An 11,601-nucleotide genomic window follows, 5' to 3' on the forward strand; every position below is an offset into this window, starting at 1 on the left:
TCCCCCTGGCTCCAGCCCTGCCTCTGGCTTTTCCCACATGAACAAGGAACAGATCCTTGTCTGCAGTCTCTGGACAAGTTTAGGTGTCCTGTGGGGTCCTGGCAGCTCAAGTATGTGACCCCCAGCCCTGTGTGACCCCCATCCCTGCTCTGACCCTGTGTTCTGGCCCTGCAGGTCCCAATCCAGGCGTCTCTGCTCCGCTACTCTGACAGCGAGCTGAACGAGCTGGCTACAAAGAACTTCCAGAGTAAGGAAGGAGCTCCCTGGGACACAGCAGTGCAGAGGGGAGTGGGGTGGGCACACACAGACACTGGGGGGCTCAGTGGGAGGGGAAACTGGGTGAGGAGGGCCCCTTCCAAGGCATTTCTGAGTTCATAACCCCCTGTGTGCTTGCTGAAAGCTTCCAGCAAAAGGGACTTTGCCTGGAGTGCCAAGTGTCCCAGAACGCTCTGCCTGGGCTTTGGGCTGACTCCTCTTGTCCAGTGCAAGCCTTGTCACAGCAGAGAAGTGTTCAGGACATTTGCTTGCCCACTGCCAGCCCCATGGCAGAACCACCCCTGCTCAGACTAAAGGCCAGCTTTGCCTTGCAGCGCTGATGAGGTTCATGGGAGATCAGCCAAAACACAAGCACCAGGCTGAGGTCCAGTGCATCTATGAAATCCTTCAGGTTTGTGAGCTTCCCCTGGGGAAAGTGCAGAAGCACCAATGGGAGTGGAGGGCCAAGACCTTGCTGGGAAGGAGAAGGGCAGGGAGAGCCATAATGGCACCTCCTACACGAGGAAGGGAGATGAAACAGACTGTGGGGAGGGTTTGCATGTAAATGGTTTCCCTGGATATCACTGTCTGGATGAGAGCACAACCTGCCTCTGCTCTCTGCTCCTTTGAGCCTAAATAGCACTGGAGACCAGAGGCTGCAAAGCCCAAACTTTAACCCAAACTGGCAGAGCTCTGAAGCTGGGAGAGGAAAGGCACAGAAATGACCTGGGGATTGTGACAGTGTTCACAGGGGTCTCAGGTTGAGGGAAGAGACTCTGTGTTTCAGAAGGCTTGATTTATTATTTTATAATATATATTACATTAAAACTATACTAAAAAAATAGAAGAAAAGGTTTCACTGGAAGGCTAGCTAAGCTAAGAATAGAAAAGAATCATAACAAAAGTTTGTGGCTCAGACAGAGAGCCAGAACCAGCTGACTGTGATTGGCCATTAATTCTGAACATCCACATGAGACCAACCACAGATCTACCTGTTGCATTCCACGGCAGCAGATAATCATTGTTTACATTTTGTTCCTGAGGCCTCTCAGCTTCTCAGGAGGAAAAATCTCAAAGATTTTTCATAAAAAGATGTCTGCAACAGGGGATGTCTCTGATGCTCTCATCCCCTCTCTGATGCTGTTTTCTCCTCTCTGGATGCAGCTGTGCAAGGAGAAGGAGAATTTGCACGATGAGATCTACTGCCAGGTCATCAAACAGGTCACCCACAACCCTCAGCAGTGAGTACCAGCCCTGGCAGCTGCTGTGTGTGCACAGCTGGAGAGGAACCATCTGCTGCAGGGACAGCAGGGCCAGGGGGAGGCTGTCCCCTCATGATGGGCTGTCCCCAGCTGCTCCCGATGAAGCTCCTGCTGAGCACTCAGGAAATTTTGCAGTCACAGGGTCTGGCATTTTCACTTTAGTGGATATTTTTCCTTATATTTCTGGCTGCTGATCTATCTGGGCACCAGTAAACATTCCTGGTGGCCCCTGCTCATGTTGCTGCTCAGAGCCCTGATCTCCTCCTCCCAGCCTTGGGGAATTGATGAACACCAGTCAAGGCCTGGCTTGGCCCCACACTGCCCTGGGAGGTGGTGTGACCTTGATTGTTCCCTTTCTTTGCTTCCTGTTGGAATAACTGAATCAATCCCTTACTCAGCACAAGAAACCTCTGACCAAGGGCTGACACCTCCTTTTCTGCCAACTGCCAGAGGTGTTCAGAAGGGCACAAGCTCACTTGGAGCTGCTCAGAGCAGGAACTGTCTTGTCCCAAGATGCCCACAGTCCTTTCTGATCCGCAGGGAGAGCGAGCTGCGGGGCTGGTTGCTCCTAAATCTGCTCACTGGGTACTTCCTGCCTTCCAAAATCCTGATGCCCTATGCCACCAAGTTCCTGCAGCTGGCCAGCAGTGATCCATCCAGCACCCACCATGGTAAGACCGTTTGTGTCCTGTAAAGCAAATATTCCAGATCTAATCCCCCCCTCCTGTCATTCTTCTGAACCACCATTGTCATGTTTGGATGTGTCCTGGCAGGGTGGGAGTGAGGTCAAGTCTCTTTGCTCCCCTAGCAATGACCATGGGTGTCTTGGTTTGAAAAGACAGGTGTCTGCCAAGGAAGGCAGGAGCTTCCCCTGAAATGGAAAATGTAAACCCCTTCCCTCTGAATTATTATAATTTTGAATTTAAGGGGCTCTCAGGCAAAGATATGGGAGCAGGAATAACAGTTCTTTACTAGGAAAATTAAAAATACAAATGCAATAGTACAAAAAGGAAAACAAACAGAGTCAGACCATGCCCTGCCCCCCTGTGTGCAGGGAGGTGTCCCAGCCCCATCCCATGGGGGCTCAGCCCTCCTGCAGTGCCAGCTGTGGCTCTGCTGCAGCAGGGATCCTGCACAAGGGGGGAGTTTTCCTCTGCAGCTCCAGGGCTGCTGCAGATGGGCCTGGGCTCCCTCTGGCCATGCAGGGCAGCAGAAAGCTGCTCCTCTGGCAATGCAGGGGGCAAAGGCTGCTGTGCTGTGCCAGGCTCAGATTGGATCCAGGGAGGAATGCTTGGCTCCTCCCCTGGGCGGAGCATCTCCCCATGGGATGCTGGGATGGGATCAGCCCTGCAGGGACACTCAGTGGCCATGGACAGCAGAGATCTCCTGGAGGGAGGGTTGGCTGTGGGAGAGATAAAGAAAAAACTGCCCCATGAACAGCAGAGAACTGCCCCAGCTCTGACAGATGGGAACAGAACAAACACACACTCCCAGCCACATTTTGCAACCTAAGACAAGGAGTTAAATTCAACCCATCCAGGATGACCCAACAGCACAGGACACCATGTTTGGCTCTCTGTTTGGCTCAGCGCATGGAGCTTTCTCCTTTTCCTGCAGATATAGCCAAGATCTGCCAGAGCAACCTGCGCAAAAACTTCCTGTACGGGGGCCGCCGGCACCTCCCCTTCCCTGTGGAGATGGAGGCACTGCTGGTATGGGGGGCAGAGAGGTGGGGTGGGTGCTGGCAAGGGGGACAGGGAAGAGCCTTTGGAGGTGCCACATGCAGTGTGACAGGGGCAGTGGGTGTTTCAGGAGAGGAAATGGAGTGTGGGCATGGAAGGAGCTTGGGAGGTGCAGGCCATGGAGTGGGCAGGGAAAGGGAGGTGCTGTGGGCAAGCAGGGGCAGCAGGGATGGGGAAGGAGGGACAGACACGTGGGATGATGGGACCCTGCATGTCTGGGGCAAGCAGGGGCAGCAGGGATGGGGAAGGAGGGACAGACATGTGGGGTGATGGGACCCTGCATGTCTGCCTGCCTGACATTGTCCTTGCAGAAGGGACATGGCGCCCGCCGGCTGGTGGTGCTGATGCCTGGAGGCCTGGAGTACCTCACCAGGATCAGGACATTCACTGTGAGTTTGAGCTGGGAGTTCCTTCAGGGGTCTGGACTCTGAGCCATACTGTGACAGTGTTCACAGGGGTCTCAGGATGAGGGAAGAGATGAGGATCTGACTCCATGTTTCAGAAGGCTTGATTTATTATTTTATGATATATATTACATGAAAACTATACTAAAAGAATAGAAGAAAAGGTTTCATCAGAAGGCTAGCTAAGCTAAGAATAGAAAGGAATGTTAACAAAGGCAGCTGTCTCAGACTCTCTGTCCAAGCCAGCTGACTGTGATTGGCCATTAATTATAAACAACCAACATGGGCCAATCACAGATGCACCTGTTGCATTCCACAGCAGCAGATAATCATTGTTTACATTTTGTTCCTGAGGCCTCTTAGCTTCTCAGGAGGAAAAATCCTAAGGAAAGGGGTTTTCATAAAAAGATGTTTGCAACATCACACCAGGGATATCCCTTATCTGACAAGGAAGAATGTGTCTGCCTCCTCTTGGGCTTGCCTGGTCAGGGCATTCATTTCCTTCTCTCCTTGCTTCAGGTGGCCAAGGAGGTCTTGCAGGAGATCTGTGAGCAGATGGGAATAGGTGAACAGCAAGAAACACAGGACTTTGTTCTCTTTGCTATCAGGAGTGACGACAAAAATCTTGGCAAGTAGAGACCAGCATGGAGCTTCTTTCTTCCAGCAGCCTCTGCAAAAAGGAGCATCACAGCTCCTGCTTGGAATAGTTCCTCCACCCTTGCTGCCTCCTGGGAGGGTCCTCTTCAGCAGTTTCCCTCTGTATTAGGGTTAAGGATTGATTCTTCTCAGGGGCTGTATTGCTTGTTCCTGAAAGAGGTGTGGGGTTCCGTGTCCCTTTGGAATGGCTGATGGTTGGAACTGAGGTGGGCAGGGGGGAACTGAGGTGTGCAGGAAGGCTCCAGTCCCACCTCTCCCCCAAGAAGGATGGATGACTCTCTCTCTGTGTCATGCAGCTAAAATGGTGAGGCCAATAAAACTGGAGGAGTATCTCCATGATTACCTGCTGGAGGACATGCTGGTCACCGTGACCTTACGCAGGCTCATCTGGAGGACACCTCTGCACTTTGACAACCAAGTTTACACAGATGTCCATTATGGACAGGTAAGCAAGAGCAGGACCCTCCCTAGCAGGGACAGAGGTGGTGTCCCAGCCAGCAGGAATGTCCCAAAGGGCTGAAAAAGCAGGAGGGCTTTGGCTGATAGGCTTTGTGTGCTGTTCCTGGGAGTGACTGTGCACTGAAGCTATGGATGCCAGGAAGGCTCTGTGCCTGTGGCCTTAGCCTGGAGCACTGCTGTTCCACACATTGTGCAGCTCCCCAGGCTCTTCCTGAGCTCAGAGAGCCTTTGTTTTGCATTATCAGCAAGGCAGGATGTGGCTCTGTGCAGCCTGGCATTGCCCAGACCCGCCTGTACCCTCTGGCAGCTTTAACAAAGGCCTCTTTGCTGTGCTGTCCCTCAGGTGCTGTGGGATTACCTGAATGGGAGGATCCTGCTGAACCAGAATAAAGAAATGGAGATGCAGGTGGGCCTTTTGGCAATGCTCCAGCACTGGGCCAAAGTGGAGCAGCAGAGCTCTGCTCCCTCCAGGTATGTCTGTGGCAGAGGGGATCTCTGTGGTGGCCATAGGCACCACAGGGGTTAGGGGCAGGTACCTGGAAGTTCTCTCTGGAAAATTAAGAAATGTCCAGTTCTGGAAAACACAGAGGTCATGAGGGTGTCATGGTCATTTCATTTGATTGCCACGGATTTGTAACACTGAGAAGGAAGAGCATGAGCTCATGGTTTGGGTGAATCCTCCTGTGTTCTCTCTCACAAGTGTCAGAGGTTTCAACCCTGGACACCTGAAATCTGTAGTGAGATGCCCAAAGGGAACAAAATTGTCCCTGGATACTGGAAACCTTCAGTCCTGCAGTTCCAAGCTGTACTTCACTGTCACTCCTTCCTTTCCTTGTGCACTTTGACTTGGAGTTGAGGTAATGCCTCCATCAGATCCCCTTCAAGCACCAGCAGCAGGGAAATGGCCCTGAGGAGCTCTTGCTGTCTCCACAAAGGAGGGATTTCTCCCCATGCACTGGTCAGTGGTGCACAGCTGAATTCTCTGTGGACAAGGGTGGTCTCACTGTCTCTGATGGTTCCTTCCACCTTACCCAAAGCAGGCATCACCTGTTGTGCTCTTCCTCTCCCCCTTCTCCCTCATTCCCAGATATAAAATAGAAAATTGTTGCCCCGTCCCCTCCTTCCCCTTAATCCCCTGGCTGATGTTTTGTCATGGTGTTTGCAGGAGTCTTAGGATGAGGGAAGAGATGAGGATCTGACTCCATGTTTCAGAAGGCTTGATTTATTATTTTATGATATATATTACATGAAAACTATACTAAAAGAATAGAAGAAAGGATTTCATCAGAAGGCTAGCTAAGAATAGAAAAAGAAGAAATGATAACAAAGGTTTGTGGCTCAGACAGAGAGTCCAAGACAGCCAGACAGTGATTGATTGATCCATTAATTAGAAACAACCACATGAGACCAATCACAGATGCACCTGTTGCATTCCACAGCAGCAGATAACCATTGTTTACATTTTGTTCCTGAGGCCTCTCAGCTTCTCAGGAGAAGAAATCCTAAGAAAAGGATTTTTCATAAAAGATGTCTGTGAAAATGTTTGGTTTTATCTGGCAGGGGGTGAATTAGAATCTGTTTTTTGGCACAGGGAAGAGCTGAAGGAATACACTCCCAAGAGCCTGCAGGCCTCCATCAGCCCCAAGGCTCTGCACAGCCACGTGGCCACACTGCTGAGAACCAGGCAGCCCCTGCAGCCACGGGAGGCAAAAATCCAGTTCATAGGTGAGGAGACATCCAGATCTTCCTCAGTTCCTCTGCTGTTTCAGCTTCTGGAAGCTGCTCTGAATGCACTTTTGGGACAATTAATGAGCTTGTTGATGATTCTTGGAGCCTGGAATGAGAGTGGAATTCCCTGACAGCTTCTCACTGTGGATTAGATCTTGTTTCCAAGCATGGTGATCATGGTAAAGTTCCATCTCTTGTAGGAGTCTGCAGTGGATTTTCAGAGCTCTGTGCAAGCTGTGTTTTAATTGATATTCTGGCTGCATGTCTGTTTTCCAGTCAGAAAAGGACAGAACATCCACCCAGACCACTAAAAATTGAGCCTCAGAAGCTGGGGAGAGAGGCAGAAGTTGTCAACATTATTTTTAATGTAGTAAATCTTGGGAACACTGGCAGCTTTGACCACCCCAGGCTGGTGCAGTAAATTGCTGGCTGAAAGCTGCTGTCCTCAGGCCACTTTTTGCTGTCTTCTAGAGCACGTGATGAGATTGCCTTTCTTTGGCTACTCCATCTTCACAGTGGAGAGAATCAGTGATGACACAATCCCTGTGCCCTGTTTCTTTGGTGTGAACAAGGAGGAGATCATTGTGGTGGATGGCACCACCCAGGTATGCCAGACAATCCCCCCGATGTCTGTCAGATATGAACTGTGGCTTTAGAAGATTTATGAAGGAAGAGATTGGACATCACAGCCACTCTGACAGCAGCATCTATTTCTGTTTAGGAGATAATGTTTGGGTTTTTGATGGAGAGGCATAGTGTATGATGTGGATTATCCTACATTTCATGGACTGTCTGATGGGGCAGAGCAAGAGAGTGTACCACAGGCATTATTGCCATGGGCTCTTTTGTAGGTCCAGTGTTTATGCTAACAAGCACAGTCCACAGCAAAACTAAATGCAGAACACATTCCTGTTTGTCCCAATCCTGTGGGAGCTCCAGGGATGTATCCTGCACACACCACCCTGTGCCCCAGACCTTCCTTCAGCTTTCCACAGGTGACTTGTGGTGGGAATCCATGGTTTCCCTGTGGGCACTGCTCCTGAGGGTGGCTGTTCCCTGGCAGGCCGTGTCCCGCGTGGTTGCCCTGAAGGAGCTGCAGAGGATGCGCACCCTGAGGCCCCTCTCCGACGGGGGCCCTCCCGGCCTGGAGCTCCACTACGGCTCCCCCGACAGCCCCAGGGCCCTGTGGCTGGAACTGGCTCAGGTGAGATCAGCCTGGGCCTGCAGCCTCCCCCTGGCACCTCCCAACCTGCCCTGCCTGCCCAGCTGAGCCTCTGCTGAGGGCTGGTGCTGCTGCTCCTCTCTCGTGTCCCAGAGGAGGAGGGGGAATCTTGCTCCTGGTAAAACACCTCACAAAAGCCATTTCTCTGTTCTCTTCTTTTTCTAGTAAATTACCCAGGCAGGACTTTTTGGTTTCTGTCCAATTGGCAATCCTTAAGTTTGAGGTGAAGTCTCCTAAGCCTATGAGATGTCTTTTTACCCAATTGAGGAGAGAAACTTCTGGGCTTCTTTCCTCTTTTGTCACTCTGTCAACAGAAAACACATTCCTATAGAGGACACTGCATTTCCAGGCTCTGAAGTGCAGCTTGGTCCCAACACATGGCTGATATTTAATTATGGGAACTGATTTATGGGGATATTTAATTAGGGGAAGCAGCTCTTTCTGGGGCAAAGAGTGATTGATGCTGGTTTGTGTTTTGACAGGCCAAAGAACTGTACCACACGATTGTTGTCATCCTGGATAAAACAGAGCTGCACTCCTAGAGCCTCAAAGGAGGAGAATGGCCAAGGAAAACAGCACTGTTTCCCTTTCTCTGAACTTGGTCAGTGCTCCCTGACCTGTCTTGGGGAGAGAACTCTTCCAGGAGACACCCATGACCTCAGCCAGCTGCTTTCTAAGGATGCCACCACAGCGTTTGTCGTTTGTCGATGGAGTGACTGTAACCCTCGTGACCTGCCACTCAGCCCTCAAGCACTTCCTTGGAACAATCCAAGCTGTGGCTAAACAAACCCCAAGGGCCTCTCCACACCACAGCCCCTTCCAACAAAGAGCAGCTGACCCAAAGCAAGCACTTGCCTTCAAGCTTTGCACTGTGCAACTCCTCCTTTCTGTTTTGAATTAATTATCATGAGCAAAGCCTGGTGCTTGCCAGAGATTTGTGTATCCCAATGCCCAGCTGAGCTGTGCAATGCCTGCAGGGGCTGCTGGTGCTTTCCAGGAGCCAGATTTGTCTCTGAATTGATATGCAGAGATCCTCTAGCAGGATTTGTGAAGCAATTTGTACAAAGCATCCTAATTGAAAAGCAGATCAGTGTTAATCATACAATTATCACATATGCTAGGGTACAGATTGAGCTGCAATGGTAAGGAAGTTTATTGTTAATTAATTTCTCACTGACATAATTATATGCATATGCTTCCCTCTACTATAAAGAAGTCAGTCATGGCCATGCAGCTGTCAGACTTCAATGATGGCTCTGTGCCCATGGGGGAAGCACCTTCAAACAGAACTTGTATTATACCGAAGTGTTTTGGGTTGTACAAAACTATTTAATTTATTTTTATTGCCACAGCTCTCCTAATGACCTGAGGAGTAACTGCCCTTTAGGAAATTGCAATAAAATAATCACAGAGATGTTCTGAAGGTATGATATGCTAGATCTTACATGTAACCTGGGAAAACTTAACTGCAGGTAATGGGCAAAGCTTGAGGAAAATGTTGTCACTGTTGGCAGGGATGGGGGACATATCTGAGGGTGCTCAGTGCATCTGAGGGTGCTCAGTGCAAGCCCTGATGCACAATTAGACTTTTGCTGGTGAGCTGAAGCCAGTGGGAACTACAGCATCTTCCCTGGCTTCTCTTTGAGTGCTGCTTAATGTACCTGTGAGCAGGCTGTGTGACTGAGTGGGAAGAAAAAGCTTCCAGGAACAATCCACAGCAGTTGTAACATTGCTTTATTGTCAGTCCTGCATATACCCTTCAGAACACTTAAAAAAATACATCTGGTGAATGCAGTGACCCAAACCCCCTGGGCAGCCTCTGAGGCTGCACATTCCTCTTGCAGCACTGGAGCCTGAGGCCACCAGCCCCTGCAGGTATGGAACAGAGGCAGAACCCCACAAAAACCCAACAGGAAGGATTGTACCAGGGAATCAGGTTCAGGTTCCATATGAACATAGCAGCAGAGGTACCACAGTGTCAGTTTGAGGGTCACAGCAGAGACCTACCCAGCTGTAATAGCAGCACTGCTCCCTGCACTGCAGACTTGTGGTGAGGCACAGGAGCAAATATGGCTTTAGGGATTACAAGCAAAGGCTTGGGAGTGTTGCAGGGGTTAATACTGAAAGAGTATCACCACTTAAATTAAAGGGCAGACAGAACTGAACAAAATCAAAGAAGTTCACATTAAAAGAAAAAGAATCTGAATTTCTCCTCTTTAGAAAGCAAGGACTGCCTTCATGGTAATTACAAAATGCTCCTCCCCTGCCCTTCAAACAAAAATATTCCATCCAGGAACTCAAACATTGAGTTTGTCACTGGCAGCCCTGAGCAAAGCATGAGAACTTGTAGCATATTGGTGACACTGAAATAAGAAACAGGGAGAGGGGGAGCAAGGGGAGAAGCCATTTAGAAAGCAAGGTGCCATCCCAAAGCAGAGTCCCAGCTGGAAAGTCTGAGCCCTGCCCAGACTGCTGCAGGTAGTAGAGTTGGAGACAGTGCAGAACATCCAAGGCAGCAGCCCCTAACAAAGCCAGCAGGTACAACTTCACACCTCTTGGTCCTTGAGGGTTTCAGCACCCCACTTATACTGGGAAAACTCACCATGAGTTCACAAAAACCGGCTCCCTTGAATGTGTGTCACTAAGGACACAAGTGAGCAAAATGCACTGGAGAAAAGAAAAATAAATCTCATTTCTGCAGTCTCATGAGACCCTCCATGGCTGAGTTCTTCCACATCCCCTGGTGGTGCTGCTGCAGGAAGGAAGAGCCCCAAGCAGCAGGGATCAGCTCTCCAAGCTCTGCAGCTCCTCCCAGTCTGCCTCACTCTCACACCTGGGCCTTGTTTTGAAAAACTCCTTGATGAGTCTCTGCGCTTCCTCCTTCACTGCAAGAGAGGAAACACCATCTTTTGAGTTGATATTTAAGACATCTGCCCCTCTAAAGCCATGAAGCAACGTGGCATTGCAATAACCCCAGACACACCTGTCTTGCGGGCAGGGCTCTGCTCCTGGGTCAGTAAGTGAGACAGGTGCCTGGCAAAGCCCTTGAAGAGATCCTGCAGCATTGGGGAAGAGCAGAAAGCAGACACAGTTAGCTCAGCAGTCTGTTCCCATGTTTGTCTTGCCCTTAGCACAGACTGGCACAAACCACTCCTGGACTGAACACACACAGCTGCCCCTGCAGGGCTGGAGAAGGCCAGGCACACACATCCTGCCTTGCAGGGCACAGCAAGGAAACACCAGCACTGAACCTGAGCTGCTCCTGCTTCACAGGTGGGAGTTCAAAACGTGCCAGGGTTTAATGTGAAAATATGAACAACCACAAGGAAGTGTGGAACCAACAGACACCAACTCGTTTGTGGGACAGGGAAGTTGCTGCACATGGAGTCACTTACTTAAACAGCACATAAATAAAAGGTGTGATCCACATTATCTTCCCCTTCTCAGAGCCCCAGATCCCTAGAGAGATGAATTCTCCTGCTAAAGAGGGCCTTGAGCTGTACTCTACCTTGGAAGCAAATTTGCCCCCCTTGTAGAACGGGGTCAAATACTTGACAACGATGTCTGCAGTCTCTTTGAGGGACATGCCTTTGGTCACTGGCTGTATGGTCCTGCTGCTTCCTTCTTTATCACACTGTGCTAAGTTTGAGTCAAAAGTCACCTTCTTCTTTGTTGGACCAACACTTTTGCCCTCTGGCTGGGTCAGAATTGAAGATATTGCCACTGTCCGGAGCCGCTTTTTTGCAGGACTTTCCATATCCTGGAGAGGGGACAGAAAACCAAACCCACCAATTCCTGTGGCAGCACTGCCTACCAAACAGCCACCACCTTCCAAGAACACAAATCTTTGCAGCATCCTGCAGCCTCTGCCT

General features: G+C 50.2%; 2 protein-coding genes across 4 annotated transcripts in view; one reads left to right on the forward strand and one right to left on the reverse strand.

Moving 5' to 3' along the window:
• Positions 1-8,271, forward strand: part of MYO15B (myosin XVB) — a 43,865-nt gene extending 35,594 nt beyond the window's left edge. The window contains exons 49-61 of the mRNA XM_054278576.1: positions 175-247; positions 591-667; positions 1,420-1,496; positions 2,058-2,188; positions 3,135-3,229; positions 3,571-3,648; positions 4,183-4,291; positions 4,617-4,765; positions 5,123-5,250; positions 6,371-6,504; positions 6,979-7,112; positions 7,571-7,711; positions 8,212-8,271. Of these exons, the coding sequence (XP_054134551.1) occupies positions 175-247; positions 591-667; positions 1,420-1,496; positions 2,058-2,188; positions 3,135-3,229; positions 3,571-3,648; positions 4,183-4,291; positions 4,617-4,765; positions 5,123-5,250; positions 6,371-6,504; positions 6,979-7,112; positions 7,571-7,711; positions 8,212-8,271 (1,386 nt within the window). The remainder of the gene's footprint in view (positions 1-174; positions 248-590; positions 668-1,419; positions 1,497-2,057; positions 2,189-3,134; positions 3,230-3,570; positions 3,649-4,182; positions 4,292-4,616; positions 4,766-5,122; positions 5,251-6,370; positions 6,505-6,978; positions 7,113-7,570; positions 7,712-8,211) is intronic.
• Positions 8,272-9,295: 1,024 nt separating this feature from the next.
• Positions 9,296-11,601, reverse strand: part of RECQL5 (RecQ like helicase 5) — a 37,928-nt gene continuing 35,622 nt past the window's right edge. For 2 of the 3 annotated variants that reach the window (XM_054278625.1, XM_054278623.1), the window contains exons 18-20: positions 11,238-11,489; positions 10,713-10,785; positions 9,296-10,635 (exon numbers count right to left, since the gene is read on the reverse strand). In XM_054278625.1, coding sequence (XP_054134600.1) covers positions 10,514-10,635; positions 10,713-10,785; positions 11,238-11,489 — 447 coding nt within the window. In that variant the 3' untranslated portion in view covers positions 9,296-10,513. The remainder of the gene's footprint in view (positions 10,636-10,712; positions 10,786-11,237; positions 11,490-11,601) is intronic. The other variant, XM_054278626.1, reaches the window with a different exon arrangement.

Source organism: Melozone crissalis, unplaced genomic scaffold (genome assembly GCF_028551555.1).
Source record: "Melozone crissalis strain CALT ecotype California unplaced genomic scaffold, PUWL_Pcris_2 ptg000026l_1, whole genome shotgun sequence".
Classification (NCBI taxonomy): domain Eukaryota; kingdom Metazoa; phylum Chordata; class Aves; order Passeriformes; family Passerellidae; genus Melozone; species Melozone crissalis.